Here is a 15,344-nt window from a genome sequence, read left to right on the forward strand (position 1 = left end):
CTAGGCTGCTATTTTCTATTCTATTCCAAAGAGGGAAGGGCGGAAAGGAGGGAGGGAGGGAGGGAGGGAGGAAGGGAGTCTGCTCGCACCTGCTAATTTAGTTCTGCAATCCCCAGTTTAACACTGTGGCAAGGCACTGGTTGCCCTCTAGGTCTTGCTGCCTCTGCTGGCAATGACATTTCACACCCGATGCCCCGCGGAAACCTCCCAACAGTCAGGCCCAGGGGCTCGTCTCCAGCCGCTCCATCCAGTGTGTGTGCCCCGCTGGGGAAGCCACTTCCTAGATGAGAAACCTGAGCTCAGGACCGCAAGGTATCTGTGCTGCGGTTCACAGCCAAAGCTATCCTTCGAGGAGGGAATCCCGCCCACCCACAGGCACCGTAACAGGTGGAGGGAGCATGAAAGAGGTAGTGGCTGCTTGGCTGCATCTCAAGACCCCCGCTGTATTTGAACCCTCTCTTTCCACTCCTGCACCGCTCCCTGACACACACCTTCTAAACACAAGCAGTTCTTTGTGTCTACTTTTTCCAGGTTGCACTGGGGACAAAGGTTTCTATAGCACCAGCCATTCTTTGTGAAGATCATAAGAAATTAAAGACATTTTCTGCTTATGTTGAAGATGTCAGAGAACTGAAATTGGCTCCATTCCTGCTGCAAAGGCTGAATCTCCAACCAGCTACACCAACAGTAACAAGCTCACCGCCCGCGAGGGCCGCCAGGCCCTGGGGGAGGGAGGACTTCGAGGGGAGTCGCCTCCAGCGCCCACAGGGTCTGCAGGGCTCATGTCTAGGCCCAATCACAAGGATCCTGCGTGTCTGAGTCTGGGGGAGCCAAGCGCACCCCAGGTGGAAAGGCCCAGGCCCAAGGCCACGTTCTCCAAGGAGCCACCCACAGTCACAGCCCCTGGTGTCTGTCCCAAGCCAGGATTCTGTTTCCTGGGGTGGGGGCAACAGGTTGTTGCAGGTGTTTGCTGGGCGCCTACCTCAGGCAGGGTCCCGGGATGGGACTGCAGGGCTCCAAGCCCTGGGATGAACCTGACTGCCATGGATCAGGTGCTGCCAGGTCTGGCCTGGGGTGGGCAGCAAAAACAGGACCACTCAGGGGGACGTGAAAGTTAAGTTTGTTTACTACTAAGAAGATTCTGATCTTAAAGAAAACATTGGCAGGGCGTGGTGGCTCATGCCTATAATCCTAGCACTGTGGGAAGCTGAGGCAGGTGGATTAATTGAGCCCAGGAGTTTGAGACCAACCTGGGCAACACAGCAAGACACTATCTCTACCAAAAATATAAAAATTAGCTGGGCGTGGTGACGTGCACCAGTAGTCTCAGCTGCTCAGGAGACAGGTGGGAGGATCGTTTAAGCCCGGGAGTTTGAGGCTGCAGTGAGCTATAATTTCACCAGTACACTCCAGCCTGGGTCACACAGTGAAACCCTGTCACTAAACATTAAAAAAAAGGCCACGTGCGGTGGCTCATGCCTGTAATCCCAGCACTTTGGGAGGCCGAAGTGGGTGGATCACGAGGTCAGGAGTTCAAGACCAGCCTGGCCAAGATGGTGAAACCCCGTCTCTACTAAAAATATAAAAACTAGCCGGGCGCAGTGGCAGGCGCCTGTAATCCCAGCTACTCGGGAGGCTGAGGCAGGAGAATCGCATGAACCCGGGCGGCAGAGGTTGCAGTGATCGAGATCACGTCACTGCACTCCAACCTGGGTGATAGAGTGAGACTCCGTCTCAAAAAAAAAAAAAAAAAAAAAAAAAGCCCGGGCGTGGTGGATCCCAGCACTTTGGGAGGCCGAGGCAGGTGGATCACAAGGTCAGGAGTTTGAGACCAGCCTGGTCAACACAGTGAAACCTGGTCTCTACTAAAAATACAAAAATTAGCTGGGCATGGTGGCAGGCGCCTGTAATCCCAGCTACTCGGGAGGCTGAGACAGGAGAATCGCGTGAACCCGGGAGGCGGAGGTTGCAGCGAGCTGAGATTGCGCCACTGCACTCCAGCCTGGGCGACAGAGCTAGACTCTGTCTTGGAAAAAAATAATAAAGATAAAAATAAAAATACAAATAAAAAATAATGTTAACAGCTCAGTGAACAATCATCTACTTGTCATAGACACTGAGGAATGTTTCCATGTTGATATTTTTTCCTCGTAACTCAATCATGTTGGGATTGTAAGTTATACAGCATATACTGCTTGCAAGCCATTCCATCCTTAAGGAGCAACTCAGTTTTCTTATTCTTGACTTAGAATTGGTTGCACCCCGATGTCTCCTCTGCCTGCACTTCCCGGGAAGAACCCCCTGAGGCCCTCAGATTTTCCTGTACACGACCTTCCCAGACCCTCTGACGACTGCAAATCCCACCCTACCCTTGACGGGAAACTCTCTGAGGCTGTCCAGGTCATCACCCCCAGGGACCAGGTACTGGTGGGGGAATGTTCCATGAATTAATTGCTGTACTCAGGGCTCTTGGACAAGTCACCCCTGATCGCAGGGTCCTGACTCTCCCTGTGTAAGATGGAGGCTCTGCTGCTCAGGAGCCTGCCTGGCTTCCAGTGGTCTGGAGTGGAGCTGCACTGCAATGGGGCTGGACTTAGGCTCCAGGTACCCACAGGGTGGGTGCAGGGGGACCATCACAGTTCAGCTTCCTGGTGCCATCTGTGGTGGGACCTGATTGTGGGGCAAAGGGGTGGGACATAAAAGACAGAGTGCCGAGGCAGGTACAGAACGGGTGGGGGGGGGGGTGCTCCTTAGGGAGAAGGCAAATCTAGAATTCCTTGACCTCATAAGGAAACAGCTTGGATCCGTATGGGGAGGGGTGGCATGGGGGAGGATGGAGCAGCACTTAGTACACAGAGGCCTCTGGGAGAGGGGCCAGGATTGCAGAAGGCTTGCAGAGGTGCTGGGGAATCTGATTTTGTCAAAACTAAAAAATCCACGAGGCAGCCTCTGAGCAGCCCAGAGTCCAAATTGCCATCTGTCCCCTCAGCTCTGAAAGATGAGGTGCAAACCCCTGCGCTACCCAAGGCTCTCCTGCTGCACACTGCCAGGCACTGTCTTCATGGACCCACACTTCCTTCCATATTGCTGGGGACAGAGTGGGGCCTTGCCAACAGTGATTCCTCTTTGTTAGGATCTTTGTGTGTGGTCAAAACAGGGCCCCATCTCCTCATTACTCCCTCAGGTGTCTACCTCTTCCCACCCCATGGGCAAACCTCCATGGATGACTGGTCTGTGACCCTCACCAGCCGGGCCAGCCATTCTGGACCGGAGCCCTACCCTCTTCTTCCCTTGTCACCAGCCCTCATGTGTGAAACCACAGATGGCATGTCACCTCTTCATGCTCCCAGTTTGGAGCCTACCCAGTGAGGGGCACACTAGTTGATTCCATACACCCTCAGCTGGCTTTGTTTAGAATGTGAATGTCACAGCCAGGCGCGGTGGCTCATGCCTGTAATCCCAGCACTTTGGGAACCCGAGCCGGGTTGATCACTTGAGGTCAGGAGCTCGAGACCAGCCTGGCCAACATGGTGAAATCCTGTTTCTACTAAAAATACAAATACTAAATACTAAAAATACAAAGCCAGGCATGGTGGCATGTGACTGTACTCCCAGCTACTCGGGAGGCTGAGACAGGAGAATCACTTGAACCCGGAAGGTGGAGGCTACAGAGAGCCAAGATCGCGCCACTGCACTCCAGCCTGGGTGACAGAGTGAGACTCTGTCTCAAAAAAAAAAAAAAAAAAAAAGAGAATATGACTGTCACCTCCTTTCTCTTCTCCATGAGACTGCCCATATCTGATCAAGGCCCTGGGAATCCTAGCCACAGTCCAGGCTCCTGAGCAGGCCTTGGCAGCCTTCTATAGCTGGCCACCCACGTCTGCCCCCTGCCTAGCCACGCTGCGCTCAGGGACCATTCCGACAGGAGAGGACGCCCCACTTCAGCTCCCCCCAGTGCCCCGGGTGAATGAAGGCATGAAGGGTTAGGCGGGCACACGTCGTCTCTGCACGCATCGCACGGCGCCCTCTGCCCGCGCCCACTGGCGTGCCCGTCGGCATGCCCGGGCCCCTTCGAAGTCTGCTTGCTTCTGGAGTGCCAGCGCCCTCCTGGCCCAGTTCCCCATTTCCTCCCGGGTGGAGCGAGGGAGGAGGAAGGGAAGCAGAGAGGTAGGCGGTGGCAAGCAGCAGGCACATGTGCGCGGGCGAGAGCCCCGCAGACTGGGAAGGCGGGCCCATGGCAGGGGGTCTGCGGGGATCGCGTAGGCGCGGGCCTTGCCCTGCAGCCGCTTCCCGGGCGATGCGCACACAAAGCGCCCTCGGCAGCGCCTGGCCCGGGGCCCGCGCTCTGTTAGGGTCCGGGCCCTTCCCGCCGCTGCTGGGGCAGCCGACCTGGATGCGGCCGGGGAACCCTAGGCTCTGGGGCCCGGGGAAGGGGGACGACGGCGGGGAGTAGGGATGTGCAGGGATCGGGCGAAGCCCAAGTGAGTTAGGGACCAGAGCCACCCCAAGCGCCGACTTCGCCCGCTCGCACGTCCCGGGTCCCTCGCGCGCAGGCCCCACCCCTCTCACCCCACTGGCTGAAGCACGCCACAGGGTGACGTCTCGGCTCCCAGCCGCATCGCCCTGACTCCCGCGCGGGCCCCGCCCCCTGCCGCTAGCCAATCTGTGCGTTTGTGACTTTTGGGCCCGCAGCCCCGCCTGCTCCCACTGCGATACCGGTTTGCATTGCCCTGACTCTCGCGCGGGCCCCGCCCCCTATGCCGCTAGCCAATCCATGCATTAGTGACGTATGGGCTCGCAGTGCCGCTCGCTCCCACCGCGAGACCTTCTGCCCCGCGCCCGCGCGGGCCCCGCCCCCTCCATCGCTAGCCAATCCCCGTTTTTGTGACGTATGGGCTCGCGGCCCCGCTCGCTCCCACCGCGAGACCTTTTGCTCCGCGCCCGCGCGGGCCCCACCCCCTCCATCACTAGCCAATCCCCGTGCTTGTGACATATGGGCTTGCGGCCCCGCTCGCTCCCACCGCGAGACCGGTTCCCACCGCCCTGACTCCCGGGCGGGGCCCGCCCTCTCCGCCGCTAGCCAATCCGCGCGTTGATGACGTTTGGGCTCGCGGCCCCCGCTTCCCAGCTCTCAGGGCAAGGCTGGTCTGTGCCGGCTACTCCCGCGGTTAGGTCCCGCCCCGCGCAGCGCGCGCAGCCTGCGGAGCCAGCGGCTGTGACGCGACAACGATTCGGCTGTGACGCGACAACGATTCGGCTGTGACGCGACAACGATTCGGCTGTGACGCGAGCGCGGCCGCTCCCGATGCGCTCGTGCCGCCCCCGCCGTGCTCCTCGGTAGCCGTTGCTCGGCCGGTTTTGGTAGGCCCGGGCCGCCGCCAGGCCTCCGCCTGAGCCCGCACCCGCCATGGACAACTACGCAGATCTTTCGGATACCGAGCTGACCACCTTGCTGCGCCGGTACAACATCCCGCACGGGCCTGTAGTAGGTACGCAGCGGCGGGCGGGACCCCTTCCGGGCCCCCTCCTCGTGCTCCGCCTCGCGACCTCCCCGCTGCCCTCCCCGCGCCCCTTCCCCGGCCCGCGGCCCTGACCGCCCCGTGTCCGGCCAGGATCAACTCGTAGGCTTTACGAGAAGAAGATCTTCGAGTACGAGACCCAGAGGCGGCGGCTCTCGCCCCCCAGCTCGTCCGCCGCTTCCTCTTATAGCTTCTCTGGTGAGAGCCTCGCCTGTGGGGACGGCCTGGGACGCGGGGAGGATGGGGTCGCGAGGGTGTGGCAGGGGCGCCGGTCAAGAGCGGCACTGGAGAAAGGGGAGGGAAGTCTGGGGAGGCAAACAGTTCTGTCTCCTCCTTTCAATCCAGACTTGAATTCGACTAGAGGGAATGCAAATATGTATGATCTTCCCAAGAAAGAGGACGCTTTACTCTACCAGAGCAAGGGTAAGGCAGGGGTTGGGTGGGCACGCTGGCACCTTCACCCGACTGCGTCAGGGACCCCGCTCACAGGGAGGACCTGAGACCTCAGTCCCAACCACTCCAGCAGCCTTAGGAGGGAGAAACTGTTACAGGTCCCGAAATAGGATTCAGATTAGGGCCATCGGGCCAGGCGGGGCACACCGATGCCCCCTCTGCTACCGCTGCCCCCCTTCCCAAGGCTACAATGACGACTACTATGAAGAGAGCTACTTCACTACCAGGACTTATGGGGAGCCCGAGTCTGCAAGCCCGTCCAGGGCCGTCCGCCAGTCAGTGACTTCATTCCCAGATGCTGACGCTTTCCACCACCAGGTGAGCTGGCTGGCAGGCGTCCTGTTCTTGGGTACAACCTAGGGGATCGCGGCTGTGTTTGGATAAATCCAGGGGGGCACTGGGTACAAATGGTGGCTCTTGGGCCTCCGGGGAGACTCTGGCTCAGCAGACACCTGTTTGGTCAGGGTCCTACTTTGGGGAGCCATCAGAACTATGTGACTAGAGCACATAGGATGCGCCCTGCACCCTGGTCTGGGATCTAGGCTCAAACTCTTCCTGAGAGTCCTGGGGGCAAAAGGGGATGCTGGGGCATGAGCACAAGTGGCAAGGCCCCATGGATAAAAGGCTGAACACCCAGAGCCATTCAGGAGGGTGTGGGTCCCTGGCCTCTAACCAAAGGTCAGAGGGGACCGGCTGGGAAAGTTTGGACTGAGGGACATGACAGGGCATGGTGGCCCTGCCAGCCAGTCCCCTCACCCTGACTCTCTTCTGCAGGTGCGTGATGAAGATCTTTTGTCTTCTTCTGAAGAGGAGTGCAAGGATAGGTACGTAGTGGGGAAGCCCAGGGACGGGCTGGTTCTGGGCCCAGGCTCCTGGCCCACTTGCTCCCCTCTTTTGCCTCAGGGAACGCCCCATGTATGGCCGGGACAGTGCCTACCAGAGCATCACGCACTACCGCCCTGTTTCAGCCTCCAGGAGCTCCCTGGACCTGTCTTATTATCCTACTTCCTCCTCCACCTCTTTTATGTCCTCCTCATCATCGTCTTCATGGCTCACCCGCCGTGCCATCCGGCCTGAAAACCATGCTCCTGGGGCTGGGCTGGGCCAGGATCGCCAGGTCCCGCTCTGGGGCCAGCTGCTGCTTTTCCTGGTCTTTGTGATCGTCCTCTTCTTCATTTACCACTTCATGCAGGCTGAAGAAGGCAACCCCTTCTAGAGGGAGCCGCAAGGGTCTGGGCTTCAGAGCCAGGTCTTTGGGGAAGTCCTGGCTGACTGCCTTAGCAGTGGGGGTGGGGGCGGGGGCAGGGGCAGGGGCTTTTATGTGTTTTTGCTTGGGGGGCGCTGGGCCTAGCCCAGAGTAGTGCTTGCTCCCCCTGCCTTGTCCCACCAGGGAGGCAGCAGACTCAGGCCCTCCATGGTCCTCTTTGTCATCTTGTTGATATGCATTCCTCCTTTTGTCATCTTGTTGGGGGGGGATTAACCAAAGGCCACCCTGACTTTGTTTTTGTGGACACACAATAAAAGCCCCGTTTATTTGTAATGCGTTGGCTCTTCCTGGAGGAGAGGGTTGGGCTCCCATGGCAAGGGCCTCTGCGTCTTGGGGCTCGAGGATTGCAATCTGGCTTTGTTGGGTCCGCATTTTTGCTTTGGTCTGGGGATAGGAATCAAATGCTACCCAGAGATGTTTGTGTTTTGTTTGGGAGTTTTATTCCCTAACTCATTCCCCAAAGCACATGTAACTGCTTATACATATAATCGTGGTACAACAAGGTGTACACGGAGAACCCACTTGGAAATTCAGGCAAAGCTGCATGCACGCTACCAGCAGTCTGCGGGTGTTTTAACTGGGAAAAGCTGAAGTCCACCTCAGTGTCCAAGGGCATGGGGATGGAAAGAAAATGAGGCGTCTCTGGCACATCATTCTCAGCTCCTGGAACTGCTGCTTGTTTAACATGGGAGAAAAGCTCCAAAGGCTGAAATGCCCCATCATCCCTGGGTGATGGAATTCACCTGCCTATATTCTTACTTAGCTCCCAGGTTTTCTGCCCTGGGTATGTATTTCATAATCTTCAAAGTATATATATATAATTTTATTTTTTGAGATGGAGTCATGCTCTGTCACCCAGGCTGGAGTGCAATGGCACAATCTTGGCTCACTGCAACCTCTGCCTCCGGGTTCAAGCAATTCTTCTGTCTCAGCCTCCCTAGTAGCTGGGAGTACAGTCGCACGCCACCATACCTGGCTAATTTTTGTATTTTTAGTAGAGACGGGGTTTCACCATATTGGTCAGGCTGGTCTCGAACTCCTGACCTCAGGTGATCCACCCATCTTGGCCTCCCAAAGTGCTGGGATTACAGGTATGAGCCACTGTGCCCAGCCAAAGTTTACTATATATATTATATATTTATTTATTTTTTTGAGATGTAGTCTGTCTGTCGCTAGGCTGGAGTGCAGTGGTGCAATCTCAGCTCACCGCAACCTCTGCCTCCTGAGTCCAAGCAATTCCCCTCCCTCAGTCTCCTGAGTAGCTGGGACTACAGGTGTGCACCACTATGCACGGCTATTGCTTTGTATTTTAGTAGAGACAGGGTTTCACCATGTTGGCCAGGATGGTCTCGATCTCCTGACCTCGTGATCCACCCACTTTGGCCTCCCAAAGTGCTGGGATTACATGTGTGAGCCACCGTGCCCAGTCTACATATATTTTTTTAAGTGGAAAGTGGGTACTAAAACCCAAGACAGTGCCATGTGTTGCTGTGCACGCCTGGCTCTATGCTGCCGGCAGAGGGCGGGAAAGCACAGAGGGGCTGCCATCCACTGCACACGGGCAGGTGGGAAGCAGAGGCCCAGCAAGGGGTGGGGTGCTGGCATTAGTCACCCTCGCTTTTGGCTCCTTGCTGCAGGTAGTGGGACAGCCCAGCCTCCCACACTTGGCACAGCTCCCATGCAGTGCCTGCACATGCATTCGTGGAGGCAGGGCTGGGGCTGGGACTCTCCCTGGCTACTCCTGACCATTTATCTTGGCTGCATCGTAGTCTCTCCTCAAGTATATTTTTGGTCCTAAAATAGTGCATGGTCCTTGTGTGTTGAAAACATGCAGAAAAGAGTGAATCACTTCTAATTTTCTTACCACTCAGAGTTTCAGCCTTTCTTGTTTGATTGCTATAAGCTCCTCTTACCTGGCTCACCCCCCAGTGCCCAGCCACTTGCTGTGTGGATTCCCCAAGCCCCTGCCCTCTGCCCCTCACCATCCCAAGCCCAATGCAACGGACTGATGGCTGGCCCTGCAGCAGGCGAGACCTGGATGGTCCATGGCGGGTGGTAGGCATGGGCAGGGGATGCCACCTCCTCACAGGTCCACCTTAGGGACTCGATGGTCCCATTAATGAGCCTGTACGTGGGGGGCAGAACAAACAGGTTGCTACTGCCAGGACCCTAGAAGGACGCAGTGACAGAGCCTCCTGTTTCAGCAACTGATAAAAACCAAGTACACTAACAGGAAGAACCGAATTCACCTCCGTCCAGTTCCCCCAGGAAGCACTCACTACACGGGATTGGGGCTGGACTACAGCCCAGTGTGGCTGGACAGAGGCAGATGGGGCTGAGCAGGAACCTATATGGGACCTGGGGTGGTGGCAAGGTTGACATCCCAAAGCTCTGGAGTAATAGCTGGTGTCAGGGAGATGGGGGATGTGGAGCTGGGCTTGGGGCATCCCAAGGAAGAAAAAGATATCCAGGTATCGGGACAAAATGGTGCTTTCTAGGCCTTAGGTCAAGTACTGGATCTGTTCCAGGTGAGGAGTAAAGAGGAGGTAGCTGGGTGTACTTGGCAACCACTGTGGTGTCTGGCGTGAGGGAAGGAAGGAACAGCGGCCACCCCTGACGTAGCTTGCGCCTTTTCATTCATTCCAAAAGAGCTCCCAAGATTAGATGGAAGAGGGCTCCCGGAGTCCCCACCCCAGTTCCCCAGGGAATGAAAAGGGCTGCTAGACTCCCTGCTCCTGAGGGCTCACGGCCTTCCTCAGGGCTCTGCTCCCACCACCTCCCTGAGCTTCCCCTGGATTCCTGAGGCCTCCCACTTGGGCTTGGTCAACAATCCCCAGGGCTCCATGGGTCTTGGAGTACTCCCTCCCCATTCCAGGGCTCCTCAGGGCTCTGCCAACGCCACCCTGTGATCTGTCGAACCTCATGAAGGATCCTGACTATTCTGGACACATCCAAGTGCACTGGGTGCCCCAACCGGAACAGAAGGATTAGGAAGGTTCCATGGGCCTCAAGAGCCTCCAGGCCTCCTCTTAAATGTTCTCTAGAGCTCTGAGAGACCACTGTGGCCCCACTTTCAAAAGTTCCCAAAGAATCTGGGGTCCCCCGCAGGGCTCCAGCCATGCTCAGACATACAGCAGGGGGCAGCAGCTGCCCAAGGTCCCAGCGAGAGGCCACTCTGGGCACTGTCCAAGAAGATACTGGATTTTTTTCCTCCGCTACCACCAGGCCCTGCCAGACCAGGAAGGAGAACCACCTGAGGGGGCTGGGAGGGTGTGGAGGCAGCCAGTGGAGAAGGAGACTGGAGAGGGACTGCAGGGCCAGGGTCCAGAATCCATGGTCCTGGCAAGACCCTTGACCTCGGCCCCAGACAGGTCCAAAAGAGGTGACAGCGCCAAGACTGGCCAAGAAGGACATTTGCCTTGACCCTCAGCTGAGGTGGAGGTACGAAGGGTGTCTGCTGGGCCGCTGCCACTTTCAAGAAGAGAGTGTCAGGGTTGTAGAACCTGTGGCTTCATAAGCATGGCACACTCCTGACTCTGATGGCATAAAGGAAAGGAAAACGGGAGAGGAACCCTGCCTGACTTCCACCTGGGGCTGGGCTGCTGGCCCCAGGCTCAGGGCGGCCACTCACTGGGAGACACGGGGCAAGCAAGACACAGAAAGGGGAAGTCCCACCCCCAGCCCCAGCCACTCTACTGCTCCCCCTGGGCCCAACGGCATAGAGGCAAAGGGGTCAAGCACACTCTGGAAGCCTCTAGAAGCCACCAGCTGAACAGGGGTGTGAGGCAGCAGAGGTAGGCCCAGAAAGATGCAGTGCCAGTGAGAAGGACGGGAGGTCCCCCCGAGGCTGCAACTTGTCCGCTCAGCCCACTGTGTGCCCAGGATTCTGAACCTCTGGGGCACTCCCTCCTGTCCCGAGTCACCCAGAGTCTCCCGCCCCCTCCCTGTGCCTGCTCCATCACATCCTCTCTCGAGCCCTATGCCTGGCAGGGCCACCGGGGGAACCGCCCTAGGGCTGGGCTAGGTGAACCAAGGGCACCGGTCCCCCAAACCTGCCGATCGTCCCCAGGCTGCAGGGACACATGTGGGGCGGCAAGGGCAGAAGATAAACTAGGGGGATCCAGGCCCCTGAGGACAGCCCTGGCGGGAGGCCACAGGCCTCACAGGGTGGTGAGCTGGAGGCCACCCGGGCAGGCAGGCAGGCAGCAGGGAAAGAGACTGGCATGGTCCTGGCCAGGGGCCTCCCCCGGAAGGGCGGGCAAGTAGGAGCAAAAACAAGAGCAGAGCACGGGCCCCCACCCTGCTGGGGCCTATGGCCTGGGGACCCAGACACACTGAGGAAGACCCAGGAGGACCCGCCAAGCTACTAGGAGGAGATAAAGGGTGTGCAGGCCTCCAACCCGCAGGTTGTGTCTGGACTGAGTCCAGGGAGGGCAGGGAGGGGCGGTAGCCCAGTTGACCTTCCCTCCCCCAAGCCACACCTCTGCACCCCAACCCTCCCTTCTGCCTCCCAAGAGCCCCATCCCCGCTCTCCGAGGAAACTGGGAGGGGACCTGGAGAGGAAAGGGAAGCAACGGCCCCTCAGAGCGGGGTTCCCCAAAATCTATGGCCAGGGACTGAGGCCAGCACTCAGACACTGTTGGGAACACTGGCCAGGAGTCCCTCGGGGTGGACCTGGGAACCTGCTGCAGAAGCTTAGGGGACCGGGCCAGCTCAGGAAAGGGCTCAGGCTGGAAACCGAGCAGACAGGGCACCGCTGGACCTGGGCCGAGGAGGACAGGAAGTAGGTGACTATGGAAAGACCCCCGCCACCACCCACGCCCAACTCGGCACACAAAGGCCCAGAGAGGCCCCCAGACATGCCTGTGGGGGCAGGGGTGTTTGCAAACATTCGCAGAGGGACCGGGTGTCCCAGGCACATGGACAGCTTGCAGGGCCCGGCTGAGGCTAGGACAGCAGCAGGTGGCTGGCAGGAGGTGCCCCGCCAGGGTCCCCAGCTGCGTGGGGGGCAGGCCCGAGGCAGGCGGCACCAGTCCCGGGCAGTATCTCTCGGAAGAGGGGCCGTACCCAGCCAGGGCTCCCAGAGACAGGGGTGGTGGGGCCGAGTGCCCCCTCACCCTGTGCGTGGCCCCCAACAAAGGGTGAGCATGTATCCTTCCTGGACACAGTGTCCAGGGCAGGGCACTCCCAAACCGGGATGCCCCCTAGGCCACAGGACCCCTCAGCCCCAGCTGACAGCAGCCGGTGGTCTGGGGAGGCCCCCAGGAGGCAGGGCGGCAGCCAAGAAGAACACCATCCCTGGACCCACTCTCCAACTGCAACCAGGGCCCGCTCCCCCGAAGGCACCAGCTCTCCCTGGGGGCAGGACCTTGATCCAGAGCAGGAGTGGAGGTCCCCAACAGGGGACGGCTGGAGAGGCCCTGGGCTCACGAGCCAGGGAGCGGCGCCTCTGTGCCCGGAAGCCCCTGGGTCCTGCCTGGGCTGCTGGTAGCTGCTGCGGGCCGAGGGGTCCGGAGACCCCCTAGGGTGCTCTGGGGCAGCTCCTTTGGGACCCTCAATGGAGCCAGTAAGTCCAGGAGGGCACCGATCCGTCCAGGTGGGTGCATGGGCCGGGACAGGGTCTGGCTGCTGTCGTGACTGTGCCCATCTGCCGAACAGGCCGCTAGGAGAGCACTCCCTGAGCGAGGGCGCCGGGCAGCCCGGGGAGGGAGGACACAGTCCCCGTCCAGGTCCCCGAGGCCCCCATAGCAGGGAGAGCCGGCCCTCCTCACTGTTCTTCCCGCGGGACCGGGCCGGCACCTCGGCTCAGGGGAGAGAGGGTCACAGAGGACAGCCAGCAGGCAGGTGGCCCAGGAGTGTGGGGGGTCGGTGGGCCTGACCGTGTCCTGAAGCACCCCAGGACCCTGTACCCGACACCCTGGGGGAGGGGCTGTCCCCACCTGCCAGGAACACATTCCTCAGGGAAGGCCCGGCAACCTGCTCTCGTCGGGTTCAAGAAGGGCCAGGCGGCTTTGGAAGGGGCCAGGAGCTGTCACCAAGGGCCCCCGCATTGCCCAGAGGCGGCGCGGGCCAACAGGAAAAGCACTCACCGCCCACGGAAACTCTGTGACAAATTCAGAGCCACGGAGAGCGTCATCAGCAAGTCACTTGCCAGTCCCAGTGGGAAGGATGGGGCACGTCTCCAGGGAAACGAGACGCCAAGGTCCTCCTGGGGCCCCAGTGGAAAGCTCCTTCCAGGACCCACCTGGCCCTCCACATCCCACCCTCCAGGCCAGGGACCGGAGCCCAGTATCCGGCAACCTGACACATCACGGAAAAAAGGAGCTGCTCTGCCTTTACCATGAAGACGCGGCACACCCCCTCCCTGCCCCGGCCCCTCCCCTTCAGGGCTGCATGCGGGGAGGAGAGGCCTCCCCTGTCTGCAGAGAGAGGTCACCCCACCTGGGGCAGAGAGGGGACAGGGGCAGGAATGAGACCCTGGGAGGGGGGCATTGGAGGTGGGGGGGCACATCCTGCCACCCAGGCCTGGCGTGGGGCACTCATGCCATGCAGAAGGGGCTGCGGAGACCAGAACGGGCTTCCCGCCGGCTCCTGGGGATGTTGGACCGGGGCTCCCCGACCAGGGCTGGGAAAGGCTTCCATGAAGAGCCAGAGAGCACACGGCGCAGACCCTGCGGGGCACACGGGGTCTCGGTGGCAGAGTCTCCCTTCTTGGGGTTCTCTGTGATGGGTTTTGCAACCCTTTCAGGATGTCAAAGCACGCCCCGCCCTCAGAAATGCAGGCCCCGGCCAGTGTCAGCCCCAGGAGGTGGCCTGCTGCTCCCGCTGACACCAAGGACATGTTCCTGAGGCGGCCCGCTCGGGATCTCCAGCAGCGGACGCAGGTCTACACGTGCAAGGGTGCTTCTGACTCGCAGCACTCAGGAACAGCCTCCACCCTGAGCGCGGCGCCCTCTCCAGCACGTTCCAGGGTGGACCTGTGAGACCAATAAAAACCACAGCGGAGGCGAGGCGAGTCACTTAGGAGACCAGGCCATGAAGAGACTGTGGCCGGGTCTGGGGCGCCCTCTCCTGCTGGTTCGATTGGATTGCAGGTCCGGGGGAAGCCGAGCAGCCCCGGGGAGGAGGCCCGGTGGGGAGGAACTGAGGCCTCCTGCCACAGCCTCCAGAGGGAGAGTCATCACGAGGGCTCCCCACCCAGTCAGATAGGATGGCTGGGCCCCAGTGGACACCTGACCGCAGCCTGAGAGGGACCCTGAGCCACAGTCCTGGCTCCCCGAGAGCCCTCCCAGAGCCTGTCCCTCAGAACCCTGGGGGGGGGTGAGACGAGTGCTAGGTGGGGAAGGACCGAAACGTGAAGTCGTCTGTTACCCAGTAGTCGGAACTGGTGTCCAGCGTCCAGGGGGCAAGACACGGCGTGAGCCAGAAGGAAACAAACCGACAAGAACCCCCAGAAGCCATCAGGAAAGCCTGGAGATTCTGATGACACGAAAACTAAAATCCCCTCTGTGACCAAGCACAACCCGCAAACCACACAGTCAAGAGACAAGTGATAACAAGGGGAGAAAATAGTAGCAAGAGGTGACTAAGGGCTCGCGTCAGTCACACACACACACAGAGCCGGACACACGGACAAGGCAAAGTGCAAGGACAAGAGAGCAAAAGGGGGCGGAGGAGAGGAAGGGAGAGGGAAGGAAGCGTCTTCTCCACCGGGATGCAATTCCTTGGGAGCCCGTCTGATCCCAGGGCAAAGAGATGCTGGGTCGCCAGAGCTGCCGCGGAGAAGTCCCGCCGCGCCTCGGAGCCCAGCAAAGAGGAACCAGGGCGGACGGGCCAAACCCAGCGGCCGGCTCCCGGGGGTGGGTGGTGGCGCTGCGGGGAGCCGCCTGAGCAGCATCACCAGGAGCTGGGAACCCTCCCGCTGCGGGAAGGTTGGCGGGTAAGGCGGGGCTTCCCCGGAAACACTGGGCTGGACCCAGCGGTCCCATGGGTGCTGGAACCAACCCTGCGGGTGTTCCCAGGCACCCTCCCGCGGGAAGACCGGCTGGAGGGATGGCTCCTGTTGGCACCCACGTCGAGAGAAGCCACCGCCTTCTCTGCGGGGC

The 15,344-nt window shown here is 59.8% G+C and overlaps 1 protein-coding gene across 1 annotated transcript; it reads left to right on the plus strand.

The window, feature by feature from the left end:
- The first annotated feature begins 5,027 nt into the window (after positions 1-5,027).
- On the plus strand, positions 5,028-7,512 carry EMD (emerin). The gene is made up of 6 exons (XM_003779765.4): positions 5,028-5,489; positions 5,613-5,717; positions 5,865-5,942; positions 6,157-6,290; positions 6,747-6,796; positions 6,876-7,512. The coding sequence occupies exons 1-6, from the start codon at positions 5,408-5,410 to the stop codon at positions 7,186-7,188; spliced, it is 762 nt and encodes a 253-aa protein (XP_003779813.1). The 5' UTR covers positions 5,028-5,407; the 3' UTR covers positions 7,189-7,512.
- The last annotated feature ends 7,832 nt before the right edge of the window (positions 7,513-15,344 follow it).

This window comes from Pongo abelii, chromosome X, assembly GCF_028885655.2.
Source record: "Pongo abelii isolate AG06213 chromosome X, NHGRI_mPonAbe1-v2.0_pri, whole genome shotgun sequence".
NCBI classification, from domain to species: Eukaryota; Metazoa; Chordata; class Mammalia; order Primates; family Hominidae; genus Pongo; species Pongo abelii.